General features: G+C 40.1%; 2 protein-coding genes across 2 annotated transcripts; one reads left to right on the top strand and one right to left on the bottom strand.

Annotated features, from left to right (window-relative positions):
* Positions 1 to 291: 291 nt before the first annotated feature.
* On the bottom strand, positions 292 to 18,512 carry LOC139129994 (nuclear factor related to kappa-B-binding protein-like). Its single transcript, XM_070695703.1, has 17 exons — positions 18,372 to 18,512; positions 17,543 to 17,695; positions 16,403 to 16,536; positions 15,730 to 15,925; positions 15,437 to 15,555; positions 10,444 to 10,474; positions 9,893 to 10,082; positions 8,388 to 8,494; positions 7,567 to 7,654; positions 7,185 to 7,419; positions 6,460 to 6,755; positions 5,519 to 5,660; positions 5,271 to 5,331; positions 4,624 to 4,798; positions 3,812 to 4,042; positions 3,126 to 3,202; positions 292 to 2,668 (listed from the first exon to the last, which is right to left on the bottom strand). Exons 2-17 carry the CDS (start codon positions 17,681 to 17,683, stop codon positions 887 to 889), a joined length of 4,005 nt encoding a protein of 1,334 aa, XP_070551804.1. The 5' UTR covers positions 17,684 to 17,695; positions 18,372 to 18,512; the 3' UTR covers positions 292 to 886.
* Positions 18,513 to 18,749: 237 nt separating this feature from the next.
* Positions 18,750 to 22,796, top strand: LOC139129987 (BOS complex subunit TMEM147-like). The gene is made up of 6 exons (XM_070695699.1): positions 18,750 to 18,920; positions 19,459 to 19,528; positions 20,408 to 20,473; positions 21,008 to 21,229; positions 21,650 to 21,771; positions 22,646 to 22,796. The coding sequence occupies exons 1-6, from the start codon at positions 18,844 to 18,846 to the stop codon at positions 22,776 to 22,778; spliced, it is 690 nt and encodes a 229-aa protein (XP_070551800.1). The 5' UTR covers positions 18,750 to 18,843; the 3' UTR covers positions 22,779 to 22,796.
* Positions 22,797 to 23,125: the final 329 nt, after the last annotated feature.

The raw sequence follows: 23,125 nt of genomic DNA, 5'->3' as shown, positions 1-23,125 counted from the left end.
ATTTATGGTTGGCAATGCAAACTGTGCATATGGCATGCTAATGCCCCATAATGCTTTGCAAATTTCAGCAATATGGCTTTTGACCTGGGTCAAGGGTCAAAGTGGTCTAAATTGGGGTCTGAAATAAGGAGATTTTAGATCTTAAATGGGGTATAGGATTTTTACATGCTACTGCACACCAATGCTTAAAACATGAATTCCAGTGACTTTTAGTGTTAGGAACACTATTTCATTACATCATTAGTGCATATGATAACTCACCAAGGCATTTTTTTTCATGGTCTCAGCAAATTTATTACAGATTTCAGTTTTTTATTTTGACAACAAGAAAAGAAGCACAGAAAAGTGGACTTTTATCAATTACAGATAACTTACAGATTTATCAAGACTTGGTTTCTCATTGTCTACAGATCACAGGTACTTTTTTAAGGTGTACCTACTGCAAAAACAACTCAAGTAAAACTAATTTCCAATGTAGAGGTTGGATTTCACGACAGATAAGGAAGGTAGCAGACACAGATTACAGACAACTGATGAAGTCTCTGCATCCCTTTTGCCATGAATTTCAGGCCTGTACTTTCTCACCAGACGAAAGAATTACTTCCTGCTCATTGTGAAATACACATTTTTGAATTATACAAACAAGTTGCCAGCCATGTGCGACAGGCATTTTAGTACAGTCCCCATCACTGTACAACTACACTATTTGCCTATTTGAAATGCATTTTAAAAATTTCTGATGCATAATGTCTTAACATCTTGGATATTGTGGACAAGTACTTGTTTTTTAAGCCTTAGGCTACAGTCAGTCTGAAAATCTCTCATAAATATCACAAAAGTTATGATCTCAAAAAAAAAGGTCAATTTACATATATTTCAGGTGTATTTATGTCTTCTTTTCTTCAAGCGATGTTGATTTTGTCAGAGTTGACCGTACAGCTACTGCAGTTGTTGCTACCACTGGGGGCTGGGTTGTTATGACAACAGTAGATGGTGTCGCGGCCGCAGCAGCAGGCGGTGTTACAATGGCTGTCGTAGCAACGAGAATCGGTGACTTCTGACCGCTGAGGGAAACTGTGGACGCTGGCACCGCAGTTACAAATTTAGATCCCGGTGGCACTTGGGCGAGGATTACGCCTTTCCCAGCCAGCGACGAGGGAAGGTTCCCCGCAAACATGGAGCTTGCAATGACTGGTACGGCACCTTTTGGCAGATTGGTAGGTCCTGACTGGTGCGATCCCGATAACAGAAGAGACATGGGCAGCGCACTCACTGGCGACTTTTTGTGATCAATGTTACCAACACTTGATATCACGCTAACTCCCACCGGTTTTTGCTGTTCGGGCGTCATCTTCGCACCTGTGACAATTTCAGTCACTTTCTGCCCCGTGCCCTTGCCTGCCTCGGTGGCCTGTGCAACTGCGAGTTTCAACCCGGCCGTTGCCGGGAGGACAGTCTGAGTCGGGCTGAATGCAATGGTCGCTGGAGTCGCTGTACTTGTTCCCTGTTTAATCACCTGTGAGGTGATTGTACTCACAGGAATGGACGACTGTTGCGAGCTGAGCAGTAACGACACCGGCTTCCCACTTATCATCTGTGTTGCGGGGGTGAGCTTCATCGCTGGATCTGCTGAAATTGAGATGGGTGCCTGCTGCGAAACAGTCTGCACGACTTGCGGTGCCGTGCTACTCTGTGTCTGTGTCACGTTGGTAATGGTTTCAACTCCCTGTGAGGTGATCCGGATTCCCAGAGGCGCGGCTATCGTTCCCGGTTGAATTTTGCCCAGCGCTGGCATTCGCAGCGGTTGAAGAGTTGGCCTCGCTGGTTTGGTTCCGGCCGCGGCTGCATGGACCAGGACCGGTTTTCCCCCAAGTGTCTGTAAAACCGTTGGTCTCACCCCTGCCTGTGTTAAATGGCCCTTCAGCGGCTTACCTGTGATATGTGTGATAACTTTGCCGGTTGGCGCCATGGGCCGCTGTATCGTCGTGACGGTCACCGCCGTCGGTACCGACATACCTGTGCTCTGCTGTTGGATGACGCTTCCTGGGACAATGACCGAACTTACAGTTGTCGTGATGACTGATGTCGTGGTGACAGTGACTCCCGAAGTCGGTAGGTTCGACGATGAAGAAATAGGTGTCGTTTTCAAAACCGCAGTGGCAGGCAGACCACTGGGTGTTGTAAGCGGCATGCTAACGCCTGGAATAACCGGCACACGACCTGCCAGCGTTCCTTTCGGGCTTGCCCGTCCTGAAACAGTCACTCCACCGAAAGCCGCCCCTGCTTCTTTCACTCCAAACGTCAGCAGGGTCGGCATCCCCTTTACTACATTCCCCGGGGGAGTGAGTGACACCCCAGCAGTGCTTCCCCTGGGGCTCAAAACCGGCGTTGTCAGACTACCCCTGGGGCTGGTCGCCGTGGTAGATGCGATGGTGATCACACCCTTTGGGCTGCCGATGGTCAGCTTGGGACTAGCCATGGTGCCTTTGGGACTGGTGGCTGCTGCTGCTACGGCTACAGCTGTTGCTGCAGCTGGTGATTTGCAGGGACTCTGAGGTTCCATGCTTGGATTGCTGCTGACGTAGCTGTCACTGCTGGCTTCACTCAGCACTGAAGGTGGTCTGGCAAGGGGCGGTGACTTCCCGGTCAAAGCCTTCACAGGAGTTTTCTAGAAGTGAAAGAGAATGACACTATCACCAATAATGGAATGTGGTGGCTACTAGAGCTCAACTGTGAACAGAACATTTGCGAACAAGGGATAAATGTGTTATCAATCCATAACCTTTACTCTATAGCATAAGTTATGGCACACCTCTTCCATGATTTCTGTCATAATTTGTCAATTTATATTCACATGGGATGTATCATTTTGATGCTGATACATGCAGATAGCTAAATTGTGAGCCATAGGTTTCTTACTGACTAAAAGTTCACACAACTACTTTGTGGGTAAGTTTGAAATTGCTTTCTATGCATTCCAGAAAACAGCGACCAAGATGATAGTTTTGCTGGCGACAGAGATGAGTGACAGATTTTCCTCAGTTTTCAGTGAGACAAATTGGCCAGGAGTGTTATGAAATACATACTGACTGGCCATATAGAATACTGAGAATGGTAGGACTTACCACTTTGGCAGTTAGCTTTGGTTTCTGCAGGGCCTTCTTGGCCCTGGCAGCCTCCGCTTGCTCCTGGTGAATTCGCTCTGCAAGATAAGACATAAGTTTGCAGTTTAACAAGGTGTACTAGCACAATGTGACTCACATCAGAAGCTGGTGTGATATACTTACTTACTTACTCACACACACACACACACACACACACAACACACACACACACACACACTCTCTCTCTCTCTCTCTCTCTCTCTCTCTCTCTCTCTCTCTCTCTCTCTGTCCCCACCCCCACAGATAATTTTAATTTAACCCTGTCACCACCACAGTGTGGCCCAAACCAATTGTCGTCAGTGGACCTGTTTACAGGCAATTGGGGTGAGCAGGTTCACGCAGACAGTGAATAATGAGTCTGGTTTCTTGTATTTTCATCACACACAAGTTGTTTGCAAGAAAGGACAGTCACACAAGTTCTCTAACTCACCGTCATGGATGTATTTGCAACTGCAACATTTTCCACAGAAAGATCTCAGTAGCAGTAGACTAAAATTGTAACTTATTCTCACTAACTTGATCCTCCTTCAATTCCCAGTTTGAAAAATGTCACATCTCTGTCAACATGTGGTTGCAGAGAATCTAAGGTTTATGCTGTTGCCTGATTACCGTACATTTTCAACAAAGACTGGGACAAACAGACTCACCAAACTCTGCCTCAGCCCTGTTTCTGTGCAAATAAATCCACAGCTTCTTGTGTGTATCGTACTTGACACAGGGGTCTTTCTCGTAGTGCAACCTGTCCAAGGCACCGCTGACCACCGTGTTGATCTGAGAGTCAGACACCCCCTGTGATATGAACTGAGAGTCCTTCAAGAGTTCACAGATGTCCGCCCTTGTTCCCTCACCATTGGGTAGTCTGGCTGCTGCATCTCTGACTGTGGGAGGGGAGAGAGAGAGAGAGAGAGAGAGAGAGAGAGAGAGAGAGAGAGAGAGATGTTAAGGTAACACTTGCACAAAACAGAAAATTTTGCACTTTTACTCAAAATTTCCTGAAGGAAAGTAGAAAACTTTCTAAACTTTTTCTATCATAATCAAGAATGAAAATCCAAGATTACGATAGAAACTTTAGCACCAGAGGAGCAACTAACTCAAAATTACCTGAAATTTACTAAATTTAAAGTGCCCAATATCCCTGTTAGCTCAGTGGGGAAACAAAAAAAGGTGAAAACTTCAGTTAGTATGCAACCTTCAACACTAGTCATAGTTTTCCATAACTTGGAAAAACAAACGATGCATATTTTGCATATTCTTTTGTTATGAAACTGTATTCTTTTGTATAGCTATTAACATATAACTAGATTGCTCCAAAAACAGAGGGGTGATCCACTCTGAAAAATCTTGTGGGAAACCCTGCTAGTCCAATTGCGCATGCCATGGCAACAGCCAATCAAATCATTGGATATCGGCAGGCATTTCGAGTACCATCTGGAATGAAACTTAACAAGAAAACACTCACCAAGGGACAATATGGTGACAAAAGCAGGTCTGTCTGACACAAGTAATAAATGTTCCCTGGCTTTGTTAAGTGATGTCTCCTTGCCAAAGACTCCCTTGACAGGGCCGACCACAGACTCATAGCCATGCAACTTGAATGTGAATGCTCTGTGTGGTTCTTCATAGCGTCTTGTCTCCTGGAAAATTGAATGAACATTTGGAGTTAATAATTCTAACAATCTAACCTAATTATGTGTGTTAGATAGCATACATTGTGATCATCCTCGAATCTTTAACCTTTTGAGTGCCAAAGGCAATTTCTTTTGCCCTTATAGAATATTACAACAGCAATTGTTTTTTTCAGATCGAGACATTTTTTAGATTTTTCCCAAAATTTCATTCAAAATCTGTAGCAAATGAAAAGTTATGTCCATTTGGTCAAAAAGTATCAAACAATTACAGAAAAGTTCATGAAACTTGATAAAATGTTGCACTTAAATTTTGGTGCATTGTCAAGCTGGAAATGATACAGCGCCCTCACATGGGCATTTTGAATACCAAGGAACGCCCCTTTGACCATATATGGGCATATTTAGATTACTGGTGACTGTATGCCTTTAAGGTGCTGGGTATGTTGTAAAAATGAATGAAGACAGAAGTCATACTGACCTGCTCTCTGAATATCTTCTTTTCTTCATCAGTGCTCGGTTTCACTGAATACTCTGTACGCCTGTCAAAATGACAAAGGATAGAACAATAAATCTCATTTTTGATAATGTCACACTTCAATGCGCAAGGTAAACAGCTGCCATAGTCACTGAAATTTTTGACTTTCAGAAATTGTGATAACAACAACAATGGAAGGGCACTTTGTTTGTACCAGCGTTATGGAGAAAATGACTTCTTTCTCAACTTACATTCTTGGACTGGGTATATTTGTGAGTTCTCTCTTCTCAGTGACTATCGTTTTCTCTTCTTTCACAGTCAATGATCCAGTCAGTATGGGAATCACTCGTTTCCACAGATCCTCTAAGTCACCGTCAGCATCGCTACTCATGTCTGATAAATAATGGGAACAAAATATTCACAACAAAAATTCAGTTGATCCAGACGTTTATATCTTAATGACATCATTCAGAGAAACCTGCAACACATCATACCAACTTTCACCTCTGTGAATACAATACCTTATCTAAATATATTGTGTTGCAGCCTGGACATGCCCTCGCGACAATGTCACCAAAACGGAATCCATGTCCTGCATTCTAGCATACTGAGGGTCACCTCTGGCACACTCATAATTCGACCGTGTTGGTTGTAGTCTGCAAGTAATATCTGTTACTCAGAATGACCTTTCTTTAGCACAATTATTCTGACCTTAATATTTACATACTTTCAGAGCTGTGATTCGAAGTAATAAAAACGCTGCACTTGATAATGTAACTTGTTTGAAGTCCAACTGAACTCTGATTGGCAGCAGGCACAGTACACTGAAATTCTCGCAAAGCTACGCAGTCCCAGTACCGTGAATTTTGTTTTATGAAATTAATTTGTTACAAAATAATACATAATTTGATTGACCACTGATGCAGGTTGTCCCTAAAACATGCAAAATGTCCCCCAAATTAACAGATGTAGGACACAGTGTCCCCTTCATTTAAAATCCTGGCTGCAACACTGCATATGTACGGTACAACAATTTTGAATCGCTACTAAAAGGCAAATGTTATTTAGTCTGTCATTTTAGAGTATACTAAACGTTACGAGGAGCTGGTTTTTGCTTAGGGTCAGAGTTTATATTCCGTTTAGATGACACAAAAAGTATTTGAAATTGTGTAACTTTAACCCTAACCCATACCTATCCACTTCCATTGCTGTACGTCTTCCTTGAATTCAACCTTGGGTGAAAACTGGCCCAGAGTAGGGGTCTCTGCACCTGACAACCACTTCAGAGCAGTCGGAACCAGTTCAGACCAGTTTGAACGCAGTGTGAACCACACATTGAGCATGCTCATTGGCGACTTCTGCCACCCCAGCACTTTGGATTGCAGGTCTGGCAGGGAGATCTGGGAGTTGGCACTGCATTTGATGGTTTCCCTCAGCAGGTTGAAGAAATTGGTGTACATGCCGCACGGATGTTTTGGAGTCACTTGACTGAAAATGGAGCAACAGGTGATTCTAAGTCAAGAGCATCAGCAAGGTTAATGTAAATTCTTTTGGAAATTCTTCATTTCTTGTAACTGCACAGCGTGACATTTCTTTTGAATATGAAAATTAGTATACACTATGCACGCATTCGGAAACAGACTAGTGGCAGGACAGGCCCTGTGGATTATTAAGATGAAAATTACTAGTCTGTGCTAATGACATTACAAAGGGCTATAAAGTTGATAAACACTGTTAGTTTTGAGTTTTAACTGTGAACGTACATACATACATATGTACATACATACATACATACATACAGACAGGCAGACAGGCTTTACAGGACAAAACTTTATATGACTTATCGAAACAAGGGACTCACATTTTTGCCAATTCTAAACTGTTAATCAAAGCACAAAGTTCCTGACCCTGACATACCTGATAGCTGGTGGTGTCATGGTAGCCACAGTGGTATCCATGGCAGCCACACTGGTAGAGGGCGCTGTTGCTATCTCTGCTGTGGACTCCACTTTTACGGTTGTATCTGTCGTACCGTCTACACCAGGTACTTGGTCAGCACTGCTGGCCGTCTTCAGTTTCTTCTTTTTCTTCTTCTCCAATTTATCCTTGTCTCTGATTTTCTTTTTCGTCGGAGGCATCATGGTGGCAGCCACTAAAATTTGTGGAAAATATCAGATATAACATAATTAAAATATATTTACAAACAAAGGCAGACCAGAATGAGTTTGCTTTCTCCTATGTTGTATTTTGGCACTGGGTACACATTGCGGAAGATCAAGTAAACAAATTGTTAGCTTACCTGAGGGTGGTATGATCTTCCTGTTGGGATTAGTTCTAGCTATGACGTCCTGCAACGTGATTCCCATAGTGTTCAATTCAATATGATCCTGTTAAAAACAAGGAAATTTGCCGGGATAATATTTTTGTTAAGAAAGAATGACTCTGAGGCATTCAGTATATGCAGACATCGTGATTGGCTTTGGCAGTCAGAGGGTTTAGAACAATCGAACACAAAACTGACATCTAAGGATCAAAAAAGTTCAAATGTTGGAGCATGATTACTAGCACGATGACGTATGACAGAAATTTATCATAATTTGGCATTTAGACAGATAGGAAAGTTGAAACCTTCTCAAAAGTGCTGAAGGTCTACTTGATATTGCAACAATAATTGGCGACTTCAAGCTGGACTGACACTTATAGCTACCATGACAATGCCCCTTCATAGCAGGGTTCACTAACACTGCATTGTTGTACCGGTATATATATTTGAATATGCATTTGATCTAATACCTTTATTCTGATCTGTGAGTGTGCGTGTACAATTGATATACAGTGTATATGGTGTTATGGCAGTTGCCAGTTTAAGACAAGATGAAAGTCACTGTACATGGTTGGAATTCCAAGTACACTTTTAGTGATGTCAGGTAAATCTTAAAATCTCCCAGCTATCTAAACAGTGCATTGCAATAATTTTTGTACTACGTAATTTTCTTTGTGTACACAACACCCCTCTTATTCAAATCCTTCTATCCCTGCATCTCCTAGCATTGGTCCAAGTTTGTCATGAAGAACAATGGATTTGGGCCAAACCATAGTGATAAAAGGGGTTGAGCTTACCCCATTAGCTGCTTTTCTCTTCCTGTGCAGTTTGAGCATTCTCTTGAACTGGTCCTCTGTGATGTCTGTAAAGCTGGGTACACTCTGACTTGCCTGTGATTGCTGAGCTGAGGGGTCATACAAAATAAAAGAAGTCATTGAAAATGACATAGTCCCCCACTTGGTTAATGAGTTTGGAAACCATTGATGGAAATGATGGTCATATTGGATTGTATCACAAAACAAAACAACGTCCACATGTATGACATAGGGAATAATCCTTGTACCAAGTTTGAAAGAGATCACTCCGGACATCTCTGAGAAATTTGTGTGAATGGACACACAGACGCACACAGTGACACGACCAAATAATTATTGTGGACAGTTTGTAAAATCTAGATTCAAAGTCATCAGTAACAATGCTACTAACAGTTCCCCTCTCCTTCTCCAATTGTTAACAAATTTCAGTTTGCTCTTGCTGTGTTAAACATTTTCATTTTACTTTCTCCTGCAAATATTCCTTATGAAATTTTGCCCCAGTTCTCAAACTAGTCTTTTACATTTGGCCTACTGTAGGAACCAAAATGTAAGACTTTGTGCTTTGTACGCAAAGTCAAAGCACTTCCGTATTGAAAGGAGATTTTCTGTTCCACAAGTATGCTGCAACTGAGTCTAAAAGCAGATGCTGTTCAAATCTTTGAATGCTCTCTCCCACACAATGTCAACCTTATGTGAGTAAATCAATCAAACCTGAAAGGATACCATGTTTAGACCAGCTAGCAAATCCCCATGGATCAGAATATGATCTGCTCACCCCTGCCTAGGTCACTAGGGGGGGTCATGAAGCATATATTAACCCTTTTCCTGCCAGACAGTATCACTTCCCCATCAGCCAAGTCAGTAAAAAGTATTGAGCCAAAACATGGCGTATTTTCACCCACTTGGCTTGGTCTGATATAGTATCTTTAGTAAAAAAAAAACAGTTTACAGTATTTATGTTTTCAACAGCTTTCAAATGTACAGTATTATGTTAAAATACATGTACACCATATGGAATATGTTGTGTTTCATTAATTTTAACCATCTTGACCGGGTGGTGAAATATGGACTTGGCAGGAAAAGGGTTAAGGTACTATGCACCTTGAAAGTGAAAGACTTAAACTTTTGCTCACACTTTCCTACATAAAACTTTCAACCATTCTCTTACCAAATCAACAATAGAAATTGTGGGTGACTGTGCAAAATTTAGGACTAATGGAGCAAATTACCCAATATTTTGCAATATTTGAAATTCAAAATGGCTGCTATCCCTGTGCTGCTATTCCTCTACGAGGAAAAAATAAATTTTGGACTTTCGAAAAGCTAAGATGGTGAATGCTTTTCTTTCTCTGAGAGCTATACATAATGAGCCCCATAAGTGGTAGATCAGGAAAGAATAACGAAAGTTTGAGAGTCCAAATATCTGTCCCCGAGGTGTATTCTACCTTAAAAGGCTGACAATTTATCACGAGATGCAAGATACATACCATTGCTCTCACTGCTGTCCAACCCTGATGCTGCCACTGGCTTTGGACAGAAAGTTGATACAATCCTGGGTGACCCTGGTGTTGCTGTGGTTTCTGTCTGTGGTTTGGATGAAGGAGTGTCCTTAGACTTCTTCCTCTCACCGAGCGGGTTGCCAGGAAACGCCTCATCTTCTGATGAAGTGTCAAGATCCTGGAGGAATAATGGTGAAAAATGCACACTTCAAATTGTGCCTGGTCAGCTTCTAACAAAAAGCCTTTTTGTGACTACATTTACATACTGCATACGACTGCATATTATGTTCTGGTGTGATTGTTGTTGTATCTTATGACTGAGCGATGAAAAGATACCAGAAATCTGAGATGAGAAACTGATTAAAACATGTGTGAAGTAACATTACAAGTATCTGACCTCTTCCCAACTTCTGTGAAGTTGAAAAAATCTGCCATACTAAAGTGCACACTGAAAACTTTTACATAATTACACACAGCACGTGAGACTTCAAAATTAGCAGATACATTGAGGAAAAAAGGCAGGATAATTGCATACTAACCCCACACTCCTGTCTGCATTCTTGTAAGACTCTGGAAGAGAGTGGAAAAGACAGGAATGAAGTTTACGTGGCTCACAACAAAGATCTGAATTATCAGAACAATTCTTTTTGTAACAAACAAAATCTGAGATGACATAAACCTCTCTACCCCATTGCCATGTACATATAGGTACATGCATATCTACCCTATTGAAAACAATATTTTGGTGATTATATAACCAGGGGTTTCACTAAGTTTTGAAACAGGGGGCCATATGAAAATTACAGGCGGCCAAGCCATACCAACCACCAAGCATGTGGATGTTTGGTTATATGACACGTACCCCCCCCCCCCCCACCCCCCCCCCATCAATACACGGTTCAAAATTAGCTATAATCAAAGTGAGACTTGAGTGGACACCGTGGGTCATCAGTATGTATTAAGGAGATGGTGCAGTGGCAAAGAATGTGAAATTTTCAGAAGAGTTACTTTCAGAATGTGCTTAGGAATACAATTCAGAATAACATTCAGACACTCACTATGTGAGATAATATTCTGTATATTCCAGAAGAGTCCTTTCAGAATGTGCTTTGGAATACAATTCAGAATAATATTCAGACACTCACTATGTGAGATAATATTCTGTATATTCTAGAAGTAACAAGTCATTGACAATGACATAGTCCCCACTTGTAATAGGAGTATTAGTCTTGATGGGGCAGGGAAATGAGGTCATTAAGAAGTATCACTGGAGTGTATATGTTCAGATCTATGGACACATAGGTCTATGTCATTGTTCCCATTTTGAAACAAGAGGCATGTCTAAGTTATGGTTCTAAATCGGGAAAAAAGATCAGACCTCTAGCTGTATTGGCCTGCCAAGAAATACATATGTGCATAATAAATGAGGTACAAGATGTGACATCTTAAGGTCTACTATCCTATCAAAATTGAAGCGTAAAGAACTTGTGGTTACTGAGTTATGCATATATATGCATATTCAAGGTCAAAGGTCATCAAGGTCACGTGACATTTTGATAAAAAAACAACATTGTATTGCTAATTAATCCATATATGCCAAATTCAGACCTCTAGCTCTATTGGCTTGCCCACATTATATATGGGCATAATTAACGAGGTAAAGCATGTGTTGTCATAAGGTCTCCCATCTACTAAATATAAAGGACATAGCACTTGTGGTTACTTATTTATTGACATAATTGTGTATTTTAGGTAAAAGGTTATCGAGGTCACATGACATTTTGTCAAAAAATTTCTATCCTATAGTCTGTCCCTATATACTAAAATCATACATTTACCTCTATTGGCTTGCTCAAAATTAGATATGCACATAATTAATGAGGTACAATATGTGGCGTCATAAGGTGTCCCATCATACCAAATATGAAGGGTGTAGCACTTGTGGTTCCAGAGTTATGGACAAATATGTATATTTGAGGTCAAAGGTCATTGAGGTCACGTGACATTTTTTCGAAAAAATTGTATTGCTAAGTTATCCCTACATACCAAAAATCAGACCTCTAGCTCTATTGGCTCGCTCAAAATTAGATATGTGCATAATTAATGAGGTACAATATGTGGCGTCATAAGGTGTCCCATCATACCAAATATGAAGGGTGTAGCACTTGTGGTTACTGGGTTATGGACAAATATGTATATTTGAGGTCAAAGGTCACCGAGGTCACGTGACATTTTGTCAAAATAATTGTATTGCTAAGTTATCCCTATATACCAAAAATCAGACCTCTAGCTCTATTGGCTCGCTCAAATTTGATATGTGCATAATTAATGAGGAACAATATGTGGCGTCATAAGGTGTCCCATCATACCAAATATGAAGGGTGTAGCACTTGTGGTTACCGAGTTTTGGACAAATATGTATATTTGAGGTCAAAGGTCACCGAGGTCACATGACATTTTGTCAAAAAATTGTATTGCTAAGTTATCCCTATATACCAAAAATCAGACCTCTAGCTCTATTGGCTCGCTCAAAATTAGATATGTGCATAATTAATGAGGAACAATATGTGGCGTCATAAGGTGTCCCATCATACCAAATATGAAGAGTGTAGCACTTGTGGTTACTGAGTTATGCACAAATATGTATATTTGAGGTCAAAGGTAATTGAGGTCACGTGACATTTTGTCAAAAAAATAGCATTGCTAAGTTATCTGTACATACCAAAAATCAGACCTGGCTCTATGGGCTCGCTCAAAATTAGATATGCACATAATTAATGAGGAACAATATGTGGCGTCATAAGGTGTCCCATCATACCAAATATGAAGGGTGTTGCATTAGTGATTACTGAGTTATGGACAAATATGTATATTTGAGGTCAAAGGTCACCAAGGTCACATGACATTTTGTCAAAAAAATTGTATTGCTAAGTTATCCCTATATACCAAAAATCAGACCTCTAGCTCTATTGGCTTGCTCAAAATTAGATGTGCACATAATTAATGAGGTACAATATGTGGCATCATAGGGTGTCCCGTCATACCATATATGAAAGGTTTAGCACTTGTGGTTACCGAGTTATGGACAAATATGTATATTTGAGGTCAAAGGTCACGTGACATTTTGTCAAAGCGTCTGAGATATCTGCGTGAACGGATGGACTCACATGGATGGACTAACGGACTGACATGACCCAATCTATGAGCCCCCTGGACTTTATCTGTGGGGACTAAAAACTGTGTCACTGCATCCTTTTTGCAATATGAATACGATGAGAAACTAAATTTTTATTTTTCTTGGCCTTATGCATGGGAGTCTATGGACTGCCTTATACATGGGAGTCTATGGACTGCCTTATACATGGGAGTCTATGGACTTCCTTATACATGGGAGTCTATGGACTGCCTTATACATGGGAGTCTATGGACTGCCTTAAACATGGGAGTCTATGGACTGCCTTATACATGGGAGTCTATGGAGGTGAAAACTAAAAAGTCCTCTAACACGGCCAAATTTGATCGCATTGTTAAACAAATCAACATGCATCTGTATGAGGTAGAGTACTATCCTTTTACCAAGTTTGAACGAAATCGCTCTAGGCGTCTCTGAGATATCTGCGTGAACGAAAAAAGTCATAAAATATGCAAATGAGCAATTAATTAATAAGCCACACCCACCAAATCTAATCAGATCTAAGTCTCATCATGATAATACCAAATACCAAATTGCATGACATTGGACCTAAGGGTTCTTAAGTTATGAGTGGAACAAAATCTGTCTACGGACGGACGGACAGACGGACGGACAGACGACGGACGGACGGACGGACAGACGGACACACACACAGACATTGTGGCGACATAGGACACCTTTGGTGCTTCGCACCACGGTGTCCAAAAACTGGACAAAACAGTTCATCAATCACAAATGGTAAGTTACATTTCTATTTTCATGCATTGCTTTCAGAAATATGTCATTATGATCATCTACAAAGGAATCTGCATCCAGCCAAAGAACTTTAGCAACTATTGTAATCTCACTTGTACAATTTAGGATGCAGTTTGCCTCTATACCGGTAGTTCACCACTGAAAATAGTCATTTCCAATGATTGTTGGTAGACGAGTATGAAAATTTCTATGAATTTTGACTTTGACCTTAGTACACTAGCCTCCAGTCGCTCGGCATTCCTAATTTATTTACATGTTTCAAACAATCAGGGACCAACATTAGATAGCCAGTGCCGCTACTTTCAAATAATCAATGGCAGCTGTTGTAAAAAAGTGTTCGTTTTATGTTGAAAGCATGGATCCCATCGGAAACCACACTCAAAAATACCGCAATTATACGGTGTCGCTCAAATTTGATCAGAATTGGTATATACCATGGGTACCAAAGATCAACAATAAATATTGTTTCTACCTGTTCAGCGCAGGAAAATTCTACGTTGATGTTATGACAATGATTTCTGCACAGTACAACCAGAAAAACGACAAGAAACATTTAAACCAGAAAAAAAAGAATGACAAAAGTAAATAAGGTCTGAAACTTTAGGTACTGGAGGTCAACTTTAGCAACATGCATAGCAGAAACAGTTAGTCCCTCTTAGTTGGACCATAGACAGTCTTCCCCCCTCTACTGACTATGGTTTGAGCTGGTAATATGAAACAGTTCATAAACAATGACAGGAAATGACTCAAGCCTGTTTCAGACACTGGCCATCACTCCTGCACATTTGCAGGATTTCCCTTTTTCTTACCTCATTTGCACATTTTTGACACTGACATGTTCATTTGAACAAATTCACATCTCAACCCCTGCATCTACCTGTACACCAAATACTGAGATGGTAGCTTTGGCGGTATGGGAGCCTTTGTGTGTGACGGACATACATCCGCACATACATACCCACAAATATACAGACATACAGATGCCACCGACTCATCATATAAGCTCTTTTTGGTATTTATATACAAAACCAAATATGAGCTAAAAATGCATCATCTTCAACACAAAAAAATAGAATATATGAATTAAGAGATGCATTGGAAGCCATCGATGCTGGTTTATTGACTGAACCACCCTGTGTACGTCGTATAGACGTGTTCCGTGCTGTACCGGTACGTACATCTGTAAGCTTAGCAAGGCATCGCGCAATCATGGAATGCGAGCGAACGAACACAAAATTTTCACTGAAAACCCCGCAAAAGTGTTGAAAACAAGTAATTCAGCATTATGCTGTATTTGTTACCAGCTATTCATTCCTGTAAGCGGCGGGGCACAACAATTACATGATTTTCAGGTAATTACAGGCGGCCGTGATCGCCTTACAGCCGGCCATATGGCCGGTGGCCTGCTTATAATGAAACCCCTGTATAATGCTACAATCATTATCAGTAATAATCTGAAGGTATGACATTTCAAAGTTCTAGATCATGTAATTACCCAAGGATCATTTTTCGTCAGAAATAATCCTGGGGTAGAGTTACATGATCCAGAGATTGCCATGCTTTGATAGGAGACTTTGACTCACTTGTAATACTGCTTGCTAGTCCTACACTCCACACTGGATTCATTCTCAACCTGTGGCTTGGGTCTCTGTACCACAGGTGGCGTATCTGGACCAATGCCGCTTGCAGCGTCCAACAATTTCTGTTCAAAAAAAACATAAAAACACGAACAGTCAAAACTTGGCTTGGTCTAGAATGTAAATTGAGTTGTTAACAAATCTGTGATGACTTCTCAAAAAAACAAAAAGCAAGAGCAGTCACAACAAGGCTGATTCTGTATGTGAATCAAATTGTCTACAAATCTGTGATGACTTACTTGTCTTGAGATGAGTATATCCTGCATGAGTCTGTGGTAGTACCTCTGTTGGAAGTACTTGTACTCCTTGAACTTGGCCTTGCGGCACAACTCGGCATACCTTGCTACGTTGGGAGACAGGTACCCCTCTTTTAGGAGTGAAAAGAACTGTTTGAGAGGATTGCCAAATTTGAAGTTGTCACCTTGGAAAAGTCTCCTGGGGAAAAAAAAGAGAAACACAGACAAATCAAGTAGCTATTTTTTTTAAATGAACATCAGCTGAACCCTTCAGGGACCATCTAATATTGTTGCATAAGTCCAAGAAATGAAATTCCTTCATTTACATCGCAACTCCCTTCTCCCTCCCTCTAAACGAAAGTTCAAGAGTGCGAAATGTTGATGTCTGCCTGACAGTACAATGTAGCATTTTGCTATAATAGCTACATGTACTGAAAAAAATGTTTCCCCTGACCATAAAGAAACCTTCATTGGCGCTTGTTTGGTTTGATCTTATTTGAAATGCTTTTGCAGAGGTGCTCAGGTAACTGTCTGCAAATATCAAACTGGGGAATGTTATCAACACTACTGTGGTGGCCTATGGGAAACTAATAACAGATGTTGAGCCAAATGCTGTGCCCTGATAGATTACATCGGAGATGTAATCAGAGTTGTACACTGGCTGTAGATAGCATACCTCAAAGTAGTCTCCTTTTCCTCTTCATCGTTTTCTTGAAATGTTGGTAGAAACTTTGACAAGTCTTGCCTCTGCTGTGGCGTCAGTACGTCAGTCCACGTTTCCATTGTCACGACTTGGTTGAAAATTTCAGCCTTGGAGAGAATGAAGGAGACACATTAAAACTGACAAAAGTTAGCACTATATATTGGAATGTAAACTTTCACAAGTCCAATGCCATGTCAGTACAGTATTAATTATTCCGTCGTACCATAGACCCTTGAGAGTCTATGATCCTCAGGCAACAACAGCAGTTAACCTCGAGGGTCTATGATCCTACACTATTCAGTGCCCTTAAATTTCATGAATGATCTTATTTTTGACTTTTAAAATTATCTTCCACACTGTGTATCAGAGCCAATTAGAGAGGCAGTCATTGGAACAGCACTCAAGGGTCGCTAGGGACACCTACAACTGATGTCGACACTGTATCCAAGGTATATTAGTGATTGATGAAAGTTTACATGTTTGTCATCGATGTGTAAATAGTAAAATTTAAATTTTGCCATGATGCATCTATATATCTAAGTAGTACAGGAAGATTGTCTGTAAACAAGTTGCACATGGGCGGTTCCAATGACCGTTTACCTTTAGGAAATCATAGAAATTTCCCTGAGTGTAAATGTAGTTTGTAAAAATTTTTATGAGGAGAGTGGGACATTTAGGACGAAAAATTATTTATAAAAGTCTCTTTGATGTCAATACCTAAACTTGACTTTGAGATGCATGAAATCAACTTCTGCAACTTCAGTCTTCCACAATAACTCTGATCTGAAATCTATCAGGAATGAGCAAATCATTTTCAGATCTTTAATCTTGCCATATTCCAGTAACAGCTCACATTAGTTAAATCCCCAAGGTCTGACAGTTGCCCCTAACAGTTTGCTTCCATCGGCCTATATGCCTTGTGAAACAAACTGATGGGGGCGCTATTCTGATGCCTTGTGACAAGCAAATGTATGCTGTAACCCTCAACCCAAAACTTGTGCAGTGACCCCCTGATTTTATTTTTATTTTCAAAGTGTGGTTGAAAGTGTGTTTGATAAAGTTTGAGCAAAAGTTTCAGTCTTTCATGTGTACTACCTTAATCTACATGAATACCTTTTCAATGAGTTCCTCAGGGAGCATGACTTCCTCTTTGCCAAAGAGACACGCTTCCATGCCAACGCCTTCATCACTTTGATAAGAGGAATCATTCCACGCATCACTGCTTTCTAACTCCATCTCGTCATCTGTCTCCATCGCTGATTTTTTCTGCAAAGAAAGAAGATCATGATTTCCTCCTTGAAGAGGTTTGTGAGGCTGTGGCGTATCAATCACGCTCAGCTCAGTCTCGCATCTGCCTAAACCCGGGAGAGCCCCACGGATACACATGTGGCAAAAAATCTGTGCATGCATGCACGCATGGAGGTTCAACTGATTGGACAACTTCCTTCAGTCCTTGGTTTAAGCATAGATGCTACATTATTAACAACACACAATTTCTATCCGAAAATTAAAAAAAAAACATGTAGAAAGAGGAAAATAAAAATCCCAAATTACTGAAACCATGGAGGTAGTAGAGACTATGCTGAAACAAATGCATACTAGATTGCATTGAACTTCAATGAATCTTATTCTTGATCAAAGTTGGTTGTGATTGTGAAAGTTGAAATGATGGGTACCTCAGGCAATGAAGGATAGCTCTACATGTTATCATGGAGTTAAAACGGAGATTTCCTCCACAATGCTACGCTTTACCATAATAATATAACAACACTCAAAGCTAATCAATAATACCATGCCATCCACGCAGGTACAGTGTAGGATATCCCTGCACTGCAGGTAAGTAACTGCCAGTGCAAGAACCGTTGAGAGTTGCATAGCTCCTTCCCATTTTGTCCGCGCAAAGCTAATCGAATTGACATTCTTAGTTGAAATATTTCCATACCTGTTGTCGTAAATTAGATCACTCGCGGTAGTTGCACAGAAAACTGTCGTTTGCTGCCTGCTGATAGTTCGTGAAGTTGAAACTTGCCGCAGTCTGAGCAGTGACCAGACACATACGGAAGCATTGTGTACGACATTGCATCCTGGGTATTATAAGGTCAAAGTTTAAAGGTTAATTGAAATTTTTCATATATCTGAAAGTGGAAAACTGCAAGCTCCAAACTAAGGTTACAGCGACCAGATTGAATTATCATTTGATCATCAGTTTAATATATAATAAAAATACATTTCTCCATCCGACACATTCGAATAAACGGGTAATTTATAAGAACCCCAGTGGAGGACAAGTCTTACAAACGAACATACGGTGCACCCAAAGCATAGCGCATGTATTACATTTTGTATTAGTAGGGCATTCATTGAACCAATTAGTCCTGTTTTAATTCCCATTTAGCAGTATCTAAAAAGCGACGATGACTTTGTTCCATTTTGGAAACTGTCTAGCTCTTGCTTACGTTCCATATTTTATTGTGTACAGATGTTCGGGATTGTGAGTATTTTTTAGAATGTTTTATGTGCGTGTGTTACAACCTACCGGCTCCATCTTTTCGAAATCGACGAATAATTCTTACCCGAGCATAATACTTTCGCTTATCGCTCAGTCGATCGGCCATTCTTTTTATCAAGGACCTACATGTGACCACCTTCGAAAAAAGATTTGAGCCTGTAAATACCAGTGAACATGCGCTGACGGCGCATCGCATGAACGATCAATGACCTAGGTTTATTTTGGGCAGGATTGGGCTGTAGCTTCTTTACCACCTTCAAGAGTTCAAGTTCACGATCGCGATATTTCAGACCAGAACGTACGCTATCTTTGTCTACTGCAGTATTTTTAATGCCAACATTGGGCTTTTTCCATGTCACAGAGAGAGAGAAAGAGAGAGAGAGAGAGAGAGAGAGAATACATGTGTAACTGTTAAACTCTGCATGCGTGTTATAGCATGGAGGTAGAGCAAAAGGTTTTACGTGCATACTGTGTGACCACCAAACAGGCTAACATTGTACTGTTATGTTCCACAAAACAGGTCGGAGTACAGTGCCTTCTGGAAATGTGTACAAGCAGGATTCGCATATTTATTTACTCAACTCTGTAAGGTATTTAGACACAACAGCACAAATACATCATGTCTCACCAACTGCATTTATTTACAGTTTCTACAATACGTGCAGATGGTGAAACTTGTCAAATATGTGAAATAGAACAGGATATCTTTGAACAATTGGTTTCTTCAGACTAAAACTTCTGTGAAATTTGCAGTTTCTAGGAGAGTCCCCCAAAGTAATGATGGTTACATTTCAAAATTTGTACATAAGTTAAATTTGAAGTTGAGATACTATGACCAAGAGATATTCAAATAGATACAAATGGTGCATCAACACATAGACATCGTAAAAAGACGTCCCTGATCTACACATCGGATAAGTTAGTAATAGACAAACAGTTACCACAGTCTATAGGATAAATCAATAGAGATATGTATTGAACAAATTGTTTTTTGAATACTCTGTCCAAAGGGACAATGTTGTGCACTCCAACACACTTGTTATGGGAATTAGAATAAGATGTTTTGTACTTGTTTTACAGGTTTTTATTTAAAATTTATTTTTAAGTGCAGATATATTATGAACAAAATTGTATTCTGTCTCTTCAACACTCACAAAGTTATTTTACAAAGAAAATTCATAAGTGACATATTTGTGGATTTTTCAAGAATTTCAGAGCAATGCTCTACCCCTTGCGCAAACAGGTCTCAGATTTTTAATCATCTTCAGCTTGATCAAATGTTTTAATGTATTTGTTATTCGATAATACACAGATTTCTTTTACCTCCACTATATTTGAACAAATGAAATCTTGGACTGCTCTGAGATGTACAACACCTTTATTGAGCTGTTGTTGATAATCTATATCAAATCACATTTCCATTATCCAAATAACTATTTTTTCATTCATTGACTTTCTTGTACCCACAGATGCTCATCCTGGCAACATTCTTTCCGGCTTCTGATCCAGTTGGAGGAAGTCTAGACATCCTAGGGGTGAGTGTGAGGTGCTGACATGATGGAGTTTTCTCTGAAGAATTTTCAGAGATTGTTTAAGACTTGCTTGTGGTATTGATTCTGTTAGAGTAAAGATTAGCAGTCCCTAGGTTTAACCTATAATGATAGTTAAGTGCATCGTGCAGATTACAGTGAATACAATGCGCTCGGGAGCATAGCTGCTGAACCTCCCTAAGTTGTAATGCCATATAAAAAAATGTGTTCTTTTTGTTGGTTTAGACCAATGGAATCTTAAACAGTAGAAGCGATTCTACTGTGTGTGATAAAATACAGTAAAATTTAGATAATTCACTAGAAACTTTTTGATATATGAGAAAAAATACCTAGGGTTGGCAGGTTTTGCTTGGTAAGGTCAGGTTACTAGAAAAGCACATGTTTCTTTATTTTATTTCTTATATGGCCAAATTTACGCTATCCTGAGTCTGTGCATTATAATTTTCATTGAATAAACCCACTTTTTATCCATTAACTGCCAAAATTTGAGAAAGTTCTGCTTTTTTCATTTTTTTGCAGGAATTCATGAAAGCCACCATTGACATAGCTGACTTGGTTGGCCTATACTTTGTCATGAGCAGCATAGCAGGCAAAGGCGAGATCAAGTTCATGGTCGCCGGAATGGGATGGGCCACGGCCGAGCTGATCATGACAAGATTCCTGCCACTGTGGTTTGGTGCCAGGGGAGTGGAATTTGACTGGAAGTACATCCAGATGAGTTTTGATTCCAACATCAGCTTGGTGAGTCAAAATTCAAATAATTTATATGGTTTAAAGTAGGGGACGGCTATTCAGACTTCCAAACTAATATCCCTCTGGCCTCTCACTTATTGGGGTTCATTTTGAAGCTTATGGAGGAAATTAACTTTTCATTGGCTTAGTTTTGTGAAATCAGGAAATTTATCTCACAACATATGGATAACACAGGGATTGCAGCCATTTTGCATTTCATATATCAGTAGATATTGGATAATTTGTCTGTCTAGTACCAAATTTGCTCAGTGACCCCCAATTACCACGTTGTTGCAGATATGCAAGAACTTCACATTCATACTGTCTCCCTTCTGTATACCCTCACGGATTTATATAGAGTTTTATCTGAAGTATACTTCATTTCATTCTGACAGATTTGTAAATACACATTTTTGGTGCGTATTTCAGGTGCAGCACATCACAACAGCCACATTAGTTTGGTTATGGAGCAGACATGATCTTCACAAATCTTTCCAACCCGTCGTCGTGACGTTGCTGTGTCTCAGCTGCTACAGACCGCTGATAGTTGAGTAAGTCGCAGTGGCAGTGCTTTCAATGGACATAACAGCTCTACCATATTTGCACAAAACTGTAGAGTATACTTTAACAAATTCTTCACAGTGGAATGCAGCAACTGCTTCTTTGTCACAACTTATGCTGTGATGAAAATCTTACAAGTCACATGTCAAGGGCCCAGATCATGAGCTGTGGGAACAGTAGCAATAGTTAATGTCACATGTTCCTTACTACCACTGATAAGTGCTGTTGTAGTATACTCTACAAATATGTAGAGCAGGGTTTCGCACACGGGGATTTCAGGGGTTGGATGGCCCCATTTTAGACAAAAGAACATTTTCATGACAAAAGAGTCTGTAAATTGTATGTTGTTATGTACTAAATTGACTGTCCCTCTGTTTTTCAAGTGATGACGAACACTGACGTAGAGGGGGTTGGGAAAGTCCTGTTGCAAATTTATGTGGTCGTCTCTTACACTATAGGAATTTTATGGATGTAGCTAAATATCAAGTTCAAAATCTGACTCATCATGGAATATCTATTCTATGCATTAATCTTACTGTCAGCTTGGCAGGCTTGAAAAAAATTGCAGTGTTCCTATTGGGAAGACTGTGTGGGCTGTGGTTGAGCTGTGCATAAAATCATTCTGTAACGCTGGGGGCGCTGTTTAGCCCTTCCATCATGATATTTACAGAGCAGAGTATACATTTTCTCACAGTCCAGGACCGTGATTTTCTAAATGTTTTAGAACTAAGCCTGTGTGTACACAGCTACACTTATTGGTCTATAGGTTATATTGCACATGAGAGAACCTCTTGAATTCAAAATTTTTACAAAATCAAATAGGTAAAATTTAACATGTACCATTTTATTTATCTCTCTTTCCAGGATTTTAATCCATGCCGTTGGTCTTGGGTCGTGGACACTTCTGCTGGCCAAGGCACTTTTCACAGGGGGTATAGGAACTGTTGGACTTCAGTTGTACATTGGACTCACTCACACTTCCAACTCTCATCTTTAACATCCAGTACTTGTATTCCCCTTCTATGAAAAAATTGTCGTCTTCTCTTGCAGTGAAAAGTTTCAAAACTCAGAAAGGCTGCCTTCAATTTCTGAAGATTAAAAAACTGGACAATTTGTTTTCTGCCGCACCAAATTTTTTTTACTTTTCCCAAGTGCAGTAATGAACTTTCACCAGAATTTTGGAAATGACATCCATGTGATCATATTGTTTTATAGAACAACTTTATTGAAATCTACCAGGGTCCTTGAAGCAGGAAACATTAGATCTGTTCTGAAGTTGTGGTTTCATGACATTTTGCTAGTTTTTAAGAGGAAAAAGATTCGTAACAAGACAAGAGCGAAATA

The sequence above is a fragment of the Ptychodera flava genome, chromosome 3 (assembly GCF_041260155.1).
Source record: "Ptychodera flava strain L36383 chromosome 3, AS_Pfla_20210202, whole genome shotgun sequence".
Lineage (NCBI taxonomy): Eukaryota > Metazoa > Hemichordata > Enteropneusta > Ptychoderidae > Ptychodera > Ptychodera flava.
This window is presented reverse-complemented; position numbering and strand designations above follow the sequence as displayed.